Genomic DNA, 15,019 nt, shown 5'->3' on the forward strand with positions numbered 1-15,019 from the left:
CTGAACCTCCTTAATTTTTGTTCGTTCACATCGTCAAAATCAGTCAGTAGTGTGGCCATCAAGTCTAATTCGTCATGGCAGTGTGTACGCCTGAATTTTGTAAGCCTGCTTCCGTGTACTTGAAGGCTAAGGAATTGCTACCTGTGTGCTTGAAGTCTAAGCAATTGCTAGCCATTAGTGTGCACCCTGAATTTCTGAATTCTGAATTGCTAGCCGTCAGTGTGTCTTTTGAAGGCTAAGGGAATTGCTAGCTGACACTTTTTTGTGTGTGTATGTTTCGTAGGGTCCTTGATGTTTGTATGCTCTGTTTTTATGTTGGTCCTTGAAGCGTCCACGGTAGAAATTCAAATACTGAACATATACAATTATTTTGGTTAATCTGCGGAATGGACAGAGCTTTGAGCCAAGATGTGGTCATCAGCTAGAAATGAAATGGGAGCTGGCATATTTTGTTTGTTTGTTCTTTTTGAATTGATGTTTCCATCCCCAGCTAGCAATGAATGCAGGAGGGTTAAGTGTGTTGCAGTTTTTGTTTTGTTCTCTTCATGAAAATTAGTCAGTATTTGTGGCCATCCAACTCGAAACTCTTTGTCGCAGTGTTCATCATGGAATCCTTTTTCAAAAGGCTAAGGGGAGGTGAGGGGCGGTAGGCGTTAGTTTATGCATGTAACTATGTATGATTTGTTCTCGTGAGATAATTTTTTCAGAGTTGACTCTCTAATTGAGTTGTAGCTAACATTTGTGTTGACTCTCTAATTGAGTTGTAGCTGACATTGTGTTTCTTATATTCAGAGAGTGTGACTCAGCAGTTAGTATTTAGTGAGGATTATCTTTTTATTTTTTTTAGCAGTTTGATATCATATCTTTTATTTTTTTTGTAAGGGCTTCCTCAAGCTATTATGCCTAATGCTTTGTCTGCCCAACTATAAGTGCACCATTAGTGCAGCATATATTTACCAGTAGATTTTTACATGCGTTCCACCCACTCTGTTTTGCCTGCGTACAAGCGAATAACATTGATGTCAAATGTATTCCTGAATAGCGACCAGTAACTCTACAAAATCACTTCAGCTAGCTGACAAATGAGGAGGATCAGTCAATGTTCAGATAGTTTGATACATCATTTTCAGTAATTTTCAGTAATCTGTTTTTTCATCAGGGAATTGACCATCAGTCAATGTTCAAAGTTTTTCAAATCATGAGTAAATGCTTAGAGAAGATGGCTTCATCTTTTGTTTTTCCTTTCCGAGTAGTAGTCTCAGCTTTTTTAAATACTCGTTGTTTTGGTTTAATTAGTTTTTTAACTCAGTTTTTTATTGTGTGTTTTTTTAAACAGGAGGTTCCTAGCAAAGTTACTATTCCTGAGGCTTTGGAGTCAGACAACTACAGTCAACAAGATGACTCAGGGGATGATAGCATGAATGAACAAGAGGAGCAAACTATAGTTGATATGACAGAATCAGACGCATCAGACGGCATGCTGATCGATGGCCTGAGAACATTTGTAATTGTGCTCAGAACTAGAAGAAGCTATTCTTTCTTTTCTTTTTTGTGTTGTTTTTCATAAGTTCGATTCTTTGACAGAAACTTTTCTTTATTTATACAGTTACAGAAGAGACAAGAGAGGAAGCTAGAGAGGAGTGCTTTGAAAGAAAAAAGGAAGAAGGTAACTTTGTGCTTTTTGTAGTTTTTTTCATTCTTATCATTTCTAAGCCATAACCAAAAATCTGTTGTAGAAAACAATACGCCTCAGTATTTTTAATGCTTGCTATTTGTTTCATTTCCAGAGGACAAGGGCAGAGAAAGGAAAAGCCAAACGGCACATTAACAAAGAAAGAGCACCTGCTTACAGCAGGTTCAGCATTGGATATTTCGCGAAGATTGTTGATGTTGTGTGCAAAAGCAATCACAGGATGGAGGTTGTGAGGGACGGTGGTTTTGGATACTTGCTTGAGCTAGATGATTGTTATGTTCCACGGCCATTCGCACAGTGGGTCGCGGACAACATATCCACAAAAGATGAAACAATTGTACTTGACGGGAAATCAATTCCTCTCAACCCTGAAGCCGTATCATTAGTTCTTGGTATACCAGCAGGCGGAACAAAGATCAGAGTGCTAGACGAGGAGTGTGGGAAAGCAGAGTTCCTATCACTGTTTGGGCTAACAGAACTTCCATCCATAAGTTTCTTTGGGAACAAGCTTATGAACGAAGAACTGCCTGACGATGTTTATCTTCGGTGCTTCTTGACTGTCGCACTAGCAACCTTCCTGTGTCCCACATCCAGCACAAAGCCAAGCACCAAATATTTGGGAGCACTTGTGGATGTGTCAAAGTCAAAAGATCTTGATTGGTGCTCTTTTGTCCATACATGGAATATCTCCTATGTCAAGAAGTACCAAACAGACAAGATGAAGCAGAAACAGATAACAACCACTTTGGGAGGCTGCATTTATCAGCTAGCAGTATGCGCCTTCTTTTTGTTTATATGAAACTTTTTGTTATTTTTTTTGTTCTCACCATGTCCAAGATGAAGCATAAACTTGTGGAAGAATATTATTTTATGAGCACTGTGTTCTCACCAAACATTCTCAAGGTTTCATTTTTTGTTTTATTTTGCAGGTTCGGTGTCTAGACTTCAACAATTTTGGATCAATAACAATTCCACCAGCACTACCCAGGGTTTGTTTCTGGAAAGGACAAACCATTAAACATTTCAGTGATATGCTAATTGGGAAAGATGGATTATATGGAGCTCTTCAAGTAAATATCATACTCTGCTATATTTTTTTCTTCTGTTTTATGTGTATCTTTTGTTTCTTACATCAACTCCTATTTATGTTTGTTTATTGTTTATTTCCATTTTTTGTCAGATAAAAGATGAGGAAGAAACTTGTTATGCAGAAACTGACGGTGCATGGGCAAGCGCCGCCAAGAACTCAAACATTCGAAAAGCTATACAAAGGGTCTTAGGCAACTCTTTTTCAGATAAGGTAAAATGCATCAGACTTGATTGAGACAACAACTTCAACAATCAAATTTAGCTATTTTGGCTTCTCCTTTTTTCTATATTTTTTGATTTGTTTTTATGGAATCTTTTTTTGCTTGTTAGATCAAAGAAGATATATTCCTCAATTTCCAGGAGCGCGTAAAAGATCAAAACCTGACGACATGTCTGATAGCAAAACAAGTGCTGCTGGATACTTTGAACATTGTCTCTTCTTCTTTCAATGGCTCTCAACATACAGAGAAGTTAGAGTCATCCGAGCACTTGTACATGCCATACAGAGAAGTTAGAGTTGATTCTAATGGGATTGAAATTGGCAGTGGTATGTTATTACATCATTTTTTTCTTCGTTCTAATTCATGTTGTGTTTTCTGTAATCAGACCCCCCCACTATATTTATGGCAGATCGAAGAGGCAGGAAGAAGAGAATGAAGACGAGTACACAATAGTCAATAACTTCAACAAGTAAGGTTGTATTATTGCAAGATAAAATAAAGGTATTTTTGTTCTTTTGTTTAGTCTTTTTAAATCCACATTTTTAGTGTGTAATTTTCAGTTCATTTTTTCTGTACACAAGGAGTCAAAGCTGAATTGCAACCAATACCGTGGAATGGTCTTATAAATGAGCACAAAGATCAAGATGAAATGGTTAGTTTCATATGAAATACACAAGATCTAATGTTTTTATCCCTTTTTCTTAATTTTTTGTTATTTAACATGCAACTCTGTAAACTAATTTGACAGGAAGTAAATTCTGAAATTGGTAAAGGATGTACACATACAGTTGGACAATCGGTGCGTGCTGAATGCATTGCACTGCAACAAGAAGCCCACAAGGTTATATGTCATATGTTTCTTTTTTGTCAACACATTTTTTTCTTTTTAGCCAGGTGCATATAACTCTGACACCAACCACTTCAATATTTTTTGTTGTGTTGCAGGGAGAAAGCATGAACAAGGTTGGCCCTCCTAAACACAACCAAGACACAAATATGTTGGATGGACATAGCAACATCCTCAAGCACAGTGTCAATGCTTGTCATATTGAAATAGAAGCACCAGAGAAAAGCACTAGCGTGAACTACATGCTATTATCAGCTAGATTGGCAAAAGCAGTGATGAGCACGACATAAGTTAACAATTCAAAGGAAGTATCCACCAACGATGTACAGACAACATTCACAGGGTTTCAACATAACATTGTTAACAACAATAAAACATAGGTACACCCCCTGAGGAATTCATTCGACTTTTGTCTTAGTGTCATCATTCAAAGACGTTGTTCTGTCTGTTCTTTTTTGTATAGACCAACTGAACCTGTGTTTCTTTTATGAACATAGCATTGCATAGACACTAGTACCATGGAGCAACGAAATGAGAAGCAAGCAGGGGTGTCTGAATGTGTGGAACATCAAAACAACATTGACAAAGATGTTTTTCCAGGTAAAAACTTTCACACATTTCAGCCCCATGACAAAATCACTCCTGAGCATGTCTTTCTTTTTCTAAGATTTTTTGACTTGCTTTTGTTTCTTCATTTACTTGATTTTTGTTCATTTGTTTTCAGATCGAAACACTATGAATAATGTCAGCAATTACAAGAAGCACGTTGAACTTGATATAGATATCAACATAGCACTATCAAACAGTACTGCCTACATTTCTTCATTTTTCTATTTTTGATCAGACAGTATTTTTGTCTTTTTTGCATGTTTGCTGGCATCAATCCATTTCTCATTTGTTTTGTGCCTTTTTTCCTTTTTTCTTCTTCTTTTACATGACAACGGGATAGACGATAAGCAAGAACATGTCAAAGAGTTACAGGACACTTTGCATCCATTAGATATTGCAAGGCAAAAGTACTTCTTCACAGATGATGCGACACCTAGCTGCAGAATTCTTCCAGACCATGATGATTGTGGGAATCAAATAACAGAGCCAGAATTGTGGCGCCCATTAGAGATGAACTCGGAAGACTATAATGCTCAAATAGAGGTAATTGTTTCTCCATAGCCCTTATTGCCTTTTTTTAGTTGTCATTTTTCTTACACACCCAGTTATATTTCTACAATTGTAGGAAGCAAAGAAAAAATATCCATGCAATACAAGCAAGGATGGCATCGAAGGACACACCCCGCAGGTACAAGCAAGGATGGCATCTTTTGCCTAGTGCACAAGTTCCTGTGATTCACCTAAAATTTCCTACAACCAATCTCCAACAGTTTTTGTTTTTTCATCTTTTTTGTATGTCTTTTCATAGGATGAGCAAGAAGCGCAAGGAGATTCCTCCATATAGTGTGCGCAGAGACAGCCTGTGTCCACAGGCATTTGCAAGTATAGAGACTTTCTTCCACAGTTTGAAGAAAAGGATGGCATCATCCACTTGGTATGTCTTTTTTTTTGAAAAAAATTATCTTCGTTTATCGCTTTCTCTTTTTCTGTTTTCTAATTCTCCTTAGTTTTTCCTGTGTTTCATTATAAAATACAACAAAACAATTTTTTCAGACATCGCCTGTTGCACGCATGTCACACACTTGGGACAGAGCAACAACATGCTACTCCCCAATGGGCAAATGGGACAGTGAGAACGATGAAAGTGCTACACACAAGTACAAGAAGGTATGACCATTTTTTTTGTTATGTTTCTTATGTTCTTGTTTCCTCTATTTTTTTTAGTTTTTTTATAAATTCTGGCTCTTTTTTAAATGTGTGTCAGTCTGCCCTCTAAAAGTGTGTTTTCGGTTTCTTTTTTGATTGGTTGCTAAACATGTCCTCTCAACATTATTTGCCATTTTGCAGAGATATTCAACAACAACAATTTTAGGGAAAAGGCTTTTTTCAGATGAGTTTGATGAAAATGATGAACAAGAAGGCACTAAACAGCAACCAATCCCTGTAAGTGACTACCTACATGTAAATTTGTTGAACAACTTTCTTTTTTATGTAGCTCTTTTTGACACCTCCTTCTCTGCAGCAGCATCTTATTTTTTGCTGTCACACACACTAATCATAAATTGTGTGTGTTTGTGATTTTTTGTAGGTGTCTCCGGATGTTCAAATTTTGGGGGAGAGATCATTGAATGGTTCATGCTCTAGTATGGTAAACACGGCGGACAATTTATACAACATGAAGCTATCATTAGGCACTTCATCAAGTGGTAAAGAGAATTTGCCTCCAAAAAGGATAACACACCCAAGCAAGTGGCTCTCCTCACCATATGATCACAATGAGAGAGGACCTCTTCAGCCACATGAGATAGAGCTACACAGGGGCATAGTGGCACTAAGCAAAGTTGAACCTCACAGAAGGTTTTTTTTCTACACTCACATTTTTCCACTTTTTCCCCGTGATTAAATGGTTTTTTGTTTTTTTGTTGCCTTCATTAACAATACTGGTTCTCAACCACCTGCAGCAAAATGGTTGTGTTGATTGACAAAACAACCCTTTTCCTTGGACAACTTGGTGATTCATTTGGTGCGACTGGTCACGTCGAAGCATATGTTTTCAACGTTTTTTGTCAGATGATCTTTCGAGAGAATCATCCAAGGAGATAAAAAACACACTACTTCTTCACTACACTAGGTGTAAGTACAAAGAAATTTAATATCCAAGCACAACTCAACATATTTTCAACAGAGGGTTTTTTTGTACAACACTTTTTCTGGACTTCTTGGGTGGAAGATCAATAATTAAATTTCGTTCTTTTTCACAAATCAGGATTATTTTCTTGAAAATTGGAAATCTGAAGAAGGAAGGAGGGAAATGAAGAGAAAAGCACTTAGAAGCTTCAATGGAGCTGGAAAAGCATTGCCTCTACACGAAAGTGATCGTGTATGCTTCATTACACCAAACTATATTAATTTTTTTTATTTTTTGGGATTTTATTATCCTTTTGTTTTTAATTTGTTGCAATCAAATTGTGTGTCCAAAAAATGCAGATCTTCTTTCTGTCAGTTCATGCCGAGCACTGGTTCTTGTTCGTTGTTGACATTATAGCAAGAAAGTTTGTCTTCCTAGATTCTTATTATGAAGGGAACACACCATTCCACATCGGGATAAGAGATTTGATGGTTAAAAACATTTTTTTCTAATCTTTTCTTTTTTTGTTATTTTATAAATTAAGTTGGTAATGCAACACCCATCCATTTTTGTGTTCCTAAACATATTCATTTTTCAATTGTCTCTAGATAAACAATTTCATAAAAACATGGGAAGATTCTAATCTGAGAGGAATGGGTTTCACAAAGTTTGGTGTAGAGTACCCAAACATGCCAAAGCAAATAGGAAGGTAAAAACTAGCTATTTCGTGTAAACATAAATTCAGAAGTACTGTTTGTTTTTCATTTTTTTATTATTTGATCTTTATTTAATTTTTTGTTGTTAAATTTTATGCAAAAAAAACAGCGACGCTTGTGGGATTTTTGCTCTTAACTGGATGCAAACGTGGGCTTCGCGAAATCCTCTGCAGCGACAGTTCACGATGAACGACGTAGTAGACGCAAGGGTCAGATTTGCTGTTGACATTCTGTTTAGTATTCACAACACATAGGATCAAGGCAAAAAACTCATCAAGAACTTCATGGTAAATTGTTATGTTTTGTACTTCTTCCATTCAAGCATAGTTTTTTCTTCTTTTTTAGCAATTTGATTTGTGATACATAATTGTTTATGTTTTTCTCCCGTCTTTCCAATTTTTCTGTGTATTTCTTTTTGCGTTTGCCACTGTAAACAAAGTTACTTTTGTTTATCGTCTGTCATTTTGAGGTTACTAACTAGTTCTTTTTTGTACTTCTTCAGAAGGTCAAGCAGCCAACCAAGCACAACATTTTCTGTAATGCATGGAGGAATACTACAAGAAGGTCTTTTAGCAAGATGATCAAAAACAATCACAAAAGTCAACATCACAAAGTGTCCGGTGTACATGGAGGAACGATATGATTTTCTTTTTCTTTTGAAAGGGAATCCAAGTTGTATAGCAGTGTCATAGAAATTGGTCATTAACCAGAAAACAATTCAGAATGTCTCATGTTGTTTTCAGATCAATATCGAAACATCGTTTTTTGAGTGTTCTTTTCTAAATATTTTTATTCTTTTAAGTTTGATTATTTTCAGTATCCCTCTTTTTTCTAATATTTTCATGTCGTCTGTAGCGGCACTAACGAGAACATTTTGTTGCGCCTGTTCTTTACTTTGGTGCAGGATTTCAAAATTCTTTTGCGCACGAAATGTACTTTCTACAGCGCAATCGAAAAAGTAGATGAAAAAATTCAAGGAACCTACTATGTTAAGGTCAGTGTTGCTACTAGTACAACTGAAATTTATAACTTATGCATTTACTAAAACAGTAGCAAAAGTGCTATCATCCATCAACAATCATAGTTCCTTCATGTTTTTTGTTCAGTGGCACAACAAACAACCAAAAACTTGAGTGAATTTACATTTTTTCAGTCATCACTTGCATATTTTCGCCTTCTTGAACTTCCAGTACACAAATTTTTATTTTTCTTTTCTTGCCTTCTTCCTCGGGTTTGCACCAGCTGGTCCCTTGCCTGTAGATGTGCCAGATGAGCCTACAAATTTTTTTCATCAAAATGAATAAAATGAACTACAAGTTCTTTTTTGTAATGCTGGAAAAACTAGGTAACACCAAAACAGAAAAGTTTTTGATGCAAAACTTGAGGTCTGTTTGCGGATGACTTTTTCTTTCTGGGCCAAATTGATATCTTCAGTACTTGAAGTACAAGAACTTTTATAATGATCAGGCTTCCCACACCGACTGCATGTGACTTTCTGTTTAGATGCTAAACTTTCCATGAAAGTTTTGTAACGTCCTTTTTGTGGACGCCCTTTTGACACTGCAACATCAGGATCTTGAAGTTTGTCTCCATAGACATCAGGATACGGTGCTGCATCAGTCTCTGTTGTGTCCTTGTCAACATTTGCTTGCTGCACTTCTGCAAGTTCATCCTCTTTAGTCATCTCATCCAACCTTTGTTGCACCCTTTCACATTCTGCTACAACATACATATATTTTCTGTTTGTTGATGCACCGTCTGAGGCCATCTCATTGAGCCTGTTGGATAGCAGGGTATACCTTAAGTGTTGACTTCCAGCAGTTAGTTCCAAAGGAACATTGAAACGGATGTCCCGTATGTCCTTTGTATTTTTTGGCCTCCACCTTTCTATGTAATATTTTTATGGAAGCACAGACATGTTGAGATGAGAAAGTACTCTCAAGACATGGCAACACACAATGCCATCTTTCTGAAATTTCCCACAGATACAACTAAACAATTGTTGCTGCAAGTTCACAATCACAACAAATCTTCGCGTTCTGAAATCCTTTTCAGCTAGCATTGGTGTCTTGTAGACTTCATATTTCACATTTCTCTCAACCTCTTCAACATGCAAATTCAGCACAAACTTTATCTGTTTTTGGAATCTATAAAATATCTTTCTGTTGTACATTTTTGCAGCTTGTATCTCGAGCTCACTTCGTGCCCAGAATATCGGCGAAGTCGTTCTTGTGATAGAGTCTTGCTCCCTCTCCTTATCTTGTGTGGTTTCTGAAATCTTCTGGTACTCTTGGAGGAAGCTGATCACATTGTGAGTTGATGTGATGTTGTCCTTGAAAATGGCGTTGGTGCCTTCACTATGCGCAGTAGAGTGAATGAAGGGGAAGAACTCCGTCTTGAAATAGACAGGGACAAACCTTTTCCTTTTCTTCCACATGATTTGGAAATACTTCACATGCCCAATGTTGTATTTCTGAATCATCTCCGTCCACAATTGCTCAAACTCAGCCACTGTCAGAGAGTTGTGAATGATGTCACTGAAATCATCATGCAGTGTTTTATTTGCTGCAAAAGTCCTAGTACATTTTTCCTCGGCCTACTTCTTAATATGAAACAAACATCGCCTATGGCAGATATGCGGGAAAACTAAAGGGATAGCTGTCTTCATCCCAGCATCCTCGTCTGTTATGATTGTGGATGGGGATTTCCCACCCATGCAATGTAAGAATGTCTCAAACAACCATTGAAAGGTGTCAGCTGTTTCATTCTCTATGATTGAGCAAGCGAACAAACAGTTCTGCCCATGTCCTGTGACACCAACAAAGGGAGCAAATGGGAGGTTGTATCTGTTTGTCTTGAATGTTGTGTCGAAGCTGAGGCAGTCTCCGTACAGCTCATACATTTTCCTAGAATACCCGTCAGCCCAGAAAATGCACAAAACTTTACTTGCGTCATCAGAGACTTTAGTTGTTTTGAACGCATAGTAAAATTGTGGATCTTCAGCTTGCCTCTTCCTGAAATATGTGAGCACCTGCATCATGTCATTTTGATTGCTCTCTTTGACAATGACTGTTCTAACATTGCTCACATGCTTTTTGGTGTAAGGAGTGTTCCCGCCTCTCAAGTAACTTAGGATTGCTATTATTTGTCTTGTTGGTAGCTTCACAGCATTGAAAGTTCGGATTAGGAGTTTCTCCTCTTCTGTCATGTAGTTATGAGAACGAAGGTATTTCACTTCTGTTTGAGGACTCAAATCATGGTTGTGCTGTAGGTTTATGGTTGTTATCACCCACTTCTCATCCTTCTTGGTGACAATGAGCTGAGCTTTACACCCTGTTATTGCGATGGTGTTTGCTTTTTTCTTCCTTGCGTTGCGATAGGGCTCTTGTCCTGTCTTCTGTTGCCTTGTGTCACGTCGTTTCTTCTTCCTATTCTCTTGTTCTTCTTCATCAATTACTTTTCCTGACCGATTGCACTTGAAAGTTACCCGAGTTGCTGCACTGCCTCCTTGTTTCTTGCCACAATAGCGAGATGCTTTGATCACAGAAAAACCAGCAATTGAGGCATACTCATTGTAAAAGTTGTAATTCCGTATCAAAGACCATGTCCACATGGGGTACGTGATGACTGCGCACTTCTTGGCTAGCACTCTGAGCAGCTTCTATACTGTCATTTTCAAGGAATATCAGTATATCTTCCTGTGTTAATTTTTGAACTTCGCCAGCTGCACCACTGTTCTCTTGTTCTCCAGCAGTTGTAACAGTAATCTCAGAGGCTTTTTGCAACAACGCTGGAGAAATATCATCCTCGGAATCAGAATCATTGTCAGAAGGAATCTCATTTGATACCATAGAGCCGTTTTTGTTTCCTCCTGCTTCTGTCTACATTTCATTGTCCCAGTTCAAATCATTCAAGCTTTCTGAAAAACGGTTGTCAACAAAAGGTTCAAGCTCCATATCATGTTGGTCGTCAACTTGAGATGTTTGCTGAGCTCCACCCCCAGTGTGTGCTTGGAATGGATCTTCTGAAGATCTACTGTATCGCCCAGTTATCATGTACATATCATTCTGCAGAGAGAGTTTTTTTATAGTTATACACAGCAGTCAAACAATTTTTATTCAGGGGACATAGACACAAGATTAAGCAGGAAAAAACATACCTCAGTACGAACAAGGCGATCTTCTTGCGATTGTGAGGATGCATATCTAGCACCCTGAAAATTAAAACATCTCTAGTTACTTCTCTTTGTTTTGATGTTTTTTTGTTTTTGGTTTATTTTTGTAAGTTAATACAGTTTTTATCTACGACAAGCAAACAGGAGTATGTTAGTAGAGAACCTCTTCTTCAGCAGCAAGTAGGAGTTGCATGTATGACATGGGAGCTTCATAAGCGACTTTGTTTGCCTGCATGATTATTTTTTGCGAATTTCTTGTAAAACAATCGTACTAGAATTTCTCTTTTTTCTTCCATTTTTCTCTACACTGTAAACACTTACAGGGGGTTGGAGCGCAGTAGACGCTTGGTTGGACTCACCCACTGAAGTATGTGCACCCAGGTTCAGAGGGAAGTTTGCCTGCACAAAGAAGTTTTAACATTCAGATAAATGTCTACTGACAATTTCGAAAGCAAATGTTTTTTTTGCAAAGACCCCAGAAATACCTGTGTATTGCCTTGACTATTGAAGATATCATACATAGGTGCACTCACTGGGATGTTCAGGGCATTCCCTTGTGTTTTGTTAATAGAAGCACGAGGAAGCATCTGATTTTGCATCCAGGGGTGTGTATGATGCAGCCCTTGGTTCCAAGCACCAGAATTCAGCCACTGTTGCTGCTGGCTATTTTGCCCCCCTGTGTTTTTATGTTTTCCACATAATAGTACAAAAGATTAGACATCAAATTTATGTAACCAAATAACCAGAATAGTGCAAGCAAGATTCAGATGTTCATTAATTTTTGATTTGCTTTTTTTTGTAGCCACTAACCTGAGAACTAAACAGAGAAGCTCCATAAGCATCAACAACAGCTGCATATGAAGGATGTTGTCAGGTATATGAAGGATGCAACACCTAGAACAGAGACAAGAATCCTAGATCTAGAGAGAGGAGAGGCGTGCATACCCTGGTGAGTGCTTTGTGCCCTCCTAGATCTCTTGTTGCATCCATGTTTTCTTTTCTCTTCTCTCTCTCCTCCTTGCTTCTTCTTGCCTTCTTCGACCATATCAGCTTCCTTCCTCTGCTCACATTGCCATTATGGAGGGGAAAGGTGTGTGGCGGCTGGGGCTGGAGGAGGAAGGAGGAGGAGTGGGTGGGTTGGGCTGAGGGTTTGTGATTTTCGTGGATGGGGGCTGGGGGCATGTGCTGCGACCAGGAGAAGAACAGGGAGGAACAAAAAGCAACGTAGCTTTTTTGCTCCTGTACAGCGGGGCCCGGGCTTTTTTCGCTTTTTCTCTTGTTCTTTTTTCTCTTTTAGTCAAAAAAGCCCAACAAGGACAATCAAAACAAACAACCCAAAAAGGCTCACAACCCACAAACAACAACAGAGCAAAGGGCCTGTATTGGATTCGGCCCAATTGGGCTCTGTGCGGGGGAGAGAGGAGCCTGGCTCGGAGCCTGCCAGGCGATCGGGCTGAGACAAATAGCGGACGACGTCATCACCACGTCATTCGACTGAGACCAATCTATTTCTCATTCGAATGAGTTCCACTGCGGGGGGGTCGTCGGCGCCCAGCTCGGTCGCCATCGCCTTCAAGGTAGTCGCCCCCGTGTCTTCCTCCTCTGATCCACCTCCACCAATTCAAACAGTGGCACACAAAAAAATGGACAGAGTAAATTTGTCGGTGTGGATAATTATGAGAGATCCGTTGGTGCTTTGAGATATTGCAGAAAACCCCCTGGGAAAACTTAAAAACAATTACAGAAATGATGCTTCTCTCCCCTAGTAGCAAAAAACCTTCTTGTTTGTAGTTTGAACTAGCAAGTAGGCAGTGAGGAAAAACTTCAAAACTTTGCGAGACAAAAAAAAGACAAAATAAATTGGAACATTGACAACAAACTTAAAAAAATTGAGTTAAAAAAACAAGTTATTGTAGAGCTATTTGAGCTGTTACAAAAACTTAATGGTCAACTTGCAATAAAAAGTCCACCATGGGTGCATGGGACACTCGAGCACGACTTTTTCCGCCTATCAGGCTCGTGCGTGCTGACAAAAAAAAACCGGTGTCTTTCTTGTACAAACAGCCAAGAAATTGCCCGCCATGCTAGAGTCGTTTATCTATGCAAAAAGAGAGCATGCACGAACGGCATCTTGGAGCCTGTTTGCCATCAATGATAGCCTAATACTTATGAAGGTCACCAACAAAAAAACTGTCCACTACAAAACCACGCTCTAAAAAGTTCAGAAATGCTATGGTGCTCTGAATCTAACAAATTAAAACTCCTCGCCGGATGGTCGGCTTATAACTAGGGACCCTCGACAAATACACACACTCCCCTAGTTGAGATGGGACTAGGATCGACATGGAAGTAGGGGAACCAACAAACACACACACGCCTCCTAGTTGTGAGTCGATGGTCGACATCCAACTGGGGACCCTCGACAAACACACACACACACACACACACTCTCCCTATTTGCGAGACGGTTATTGACACGCAACTGGGGATCCTCAACAAACACAAACACCCTTAGTTATGAGTCAATGCTCGGCTTGCAACTCGGTGCCACGGCAAAAACATACACACCACTAGTTGCGAGTCGATAGTTGCCATGCAATTGGGGACGCTCGACAAAACACACACTCCCCGTAGTTGCGAGTCGATGGTGGACATGCAACTGCAGGCCCTCGACAAAACACACACACCCTTAGTTGCGAGTCGATGCTCGACTTGCAACTAGGGACCCTCAAAAAACACAGACACTCCAGTTGCGAGTCGATGGTGGACATGCAAGTGGGGACCCTCGACAAAAACACACACCCCCGTAGTTGCGAGTCAAAAAAGCTCGACATGGGACTAGGATCTCTCGACAAACACACACATGCCCCTAGTTGTGAGTCGATGATCGGTATGCAACTGGGGACCCTCGACAAACACACACACACACACACACACACACTCCCCCTAGTTGCGAGACGGTTATTGACACGAAACTGGGGACCCTCGACAAACAGAAACACTCTTAGTTGTGAGTCGGTGCTCGGCTTGCAAGTAGGTACCACGAAAAACACATACACACCACTAGTTGCGAATCGATGGGCGGCATGCAACTGGGGGCCCCAAGAAAACACACACTCCCCGTAGTTGCGAGTCAATGTTCGGTTTGCAACCGGGGGCCCTCAACAAAACACAAACAACCTTAGTTGCGAGTCGATGCTCGACTTGCAACTAGGTGCCACGACAAAAACATACACACCACTAGTTGTGAGTCGATGGTCGCCATGCAACTGGGGACGCTCAACAAACACACACTCCTCGTAGTTGCGAGTCGATGGTTGACATGCAACTGGGGGCCCTCGACAAAACACAAACAACCTTAGTTGCGAGTCGATGCTCGACTTGCAACTAGGAACCCTCGAGAAACACACACACTCCAGTTGCGAGTCGATGGTGGACATGCAAGTGGGGACCCTCGACAAACACACACACCCCCCTTAGTTGCGAGTCGAAAAAGCTCGACATGGGACTAGGATCTCTCGACAAACACACACATGCCCCTA

The 15,019-nt window shown here is 39.6% G+C and overlaps 2 protein-coding genes across 2 annotated transcripts in view; one reads left to right on the forward strand and one right to left on the reverse strand.

Annotated features, from left to right (window-relative positions):
- Nucleotides 1–8,072, forward strand: part of LOC119270676 — an 8,630-nt gene extending 558 nt beyond the window's left edge. The window contains exons 2-25 of the mRNA XM_037552716.1: nt 1,337–1,504; nt 1,607–1,666; nt 1,788–2,465; nt 2,623–2,763; nt 2,874–2,993; nt 3,113–3,329; nt 3,413–3,504; nt 3,585–3,655; nt 3,752–3,844; nt 3,949–4,230; nt 4,348–4,450; nt 4,575–4,655; nt 4,800–5,002; nt 5,085–5,147; nt 5,268–5,393; nt 5,513–5,626; nt 5,807–5,902; nt 6,048–6,316; nt 6,421–6,592; nt 6,726–6,839; nt 6,947–7,078; nt 7,196–7,296; nt 7,413–7,590; nt 7,806–8,072. Coding sequence (XP_037408613.1) covers nt 1,337–1,504; nt 1,607–1,666; nt 1,788–2,465; nt 2,623–2,763; nt 2,874–2,993; nt 3,113–3,329; nt 3,413–3,456 — 1,428 coding nt within the window. The 3' untranslated portion in view covers nt 3,457–3,504; nt 3,585–3,655; nt 3,752–3,844; ... (13 more) ...; nt 7,413–7,590; nt 7,806–8,072. The remainder of the gene's footprint in view (nt 1–1,336; nt 1,505–1,606; nt 1,667–1,787; nt 2,466–2,622; nt 2,764–2,873; nt 2,994–3,112; nt 3,330–3,412; nt 3,505–3,584; nt 3,656–3,751; nt 3,845–3,948; nt 4,231–4,347; nt 4,451–4,574; nt 4,656–4,799; nt 5,003–5,084; nt 5,148–5,267; nt 5,394–5,512; nt 5,627–5,806; nt 5,903–6,047; nt 6,317–6,420; nt 6,593–6,725; nt 6,840–6,946; nt 7,079–7,195; nt 7,297–7,412; nt 7,591–7,805) is intronic.
- A 1,769-nt stretch (nt 8,073–9,841) lies between these two features.
- LOC119273633 lies at nt 9,842–12,624 on the reverse strand. Its single transcript, XM_037554735.1, has 7 exons — nt 12,423–12,624; nt 12,288–12,328; nt 11,963–12,153; nt 11,799–11,876; nt 11,641–11,706; nt 11,463–11,516; nt 9,842–11,370 (listed from the first exon to the last, which is right to left on the reverse strand). The coding sequence occupies exons 3-7, from the start codon at nt 12,074–12,076 to the stop codon at nt 11,185–11,187; spliced, it is 498 nt and encodes a 165-aa protein (XP_037410632.1). The 5' UTR covers nt 12,077–12,153; nt 12,288–12,328; nt 12,423–12,624; the 3' UTR covers nt 9,842–11,184.
- Nucleotides 12,625–15,019: the final 2,395 nt, after the last annotated feature.

Source organism: Triticum dicoccoides, chromosome 3A, assembly GCF_002162155.2.
Source record: "Triticum dicoccoides isolate Atlit2015 ecotype Zavitan chromosome 3A, WEW_v2.0, whole genome shotgun sequence".
NCBI lineage: Eukaryota > Viridiplantae > Streptophyta > Magnoliopsida > Poales > Poaceae > Triticum > Triticum dicoccoides.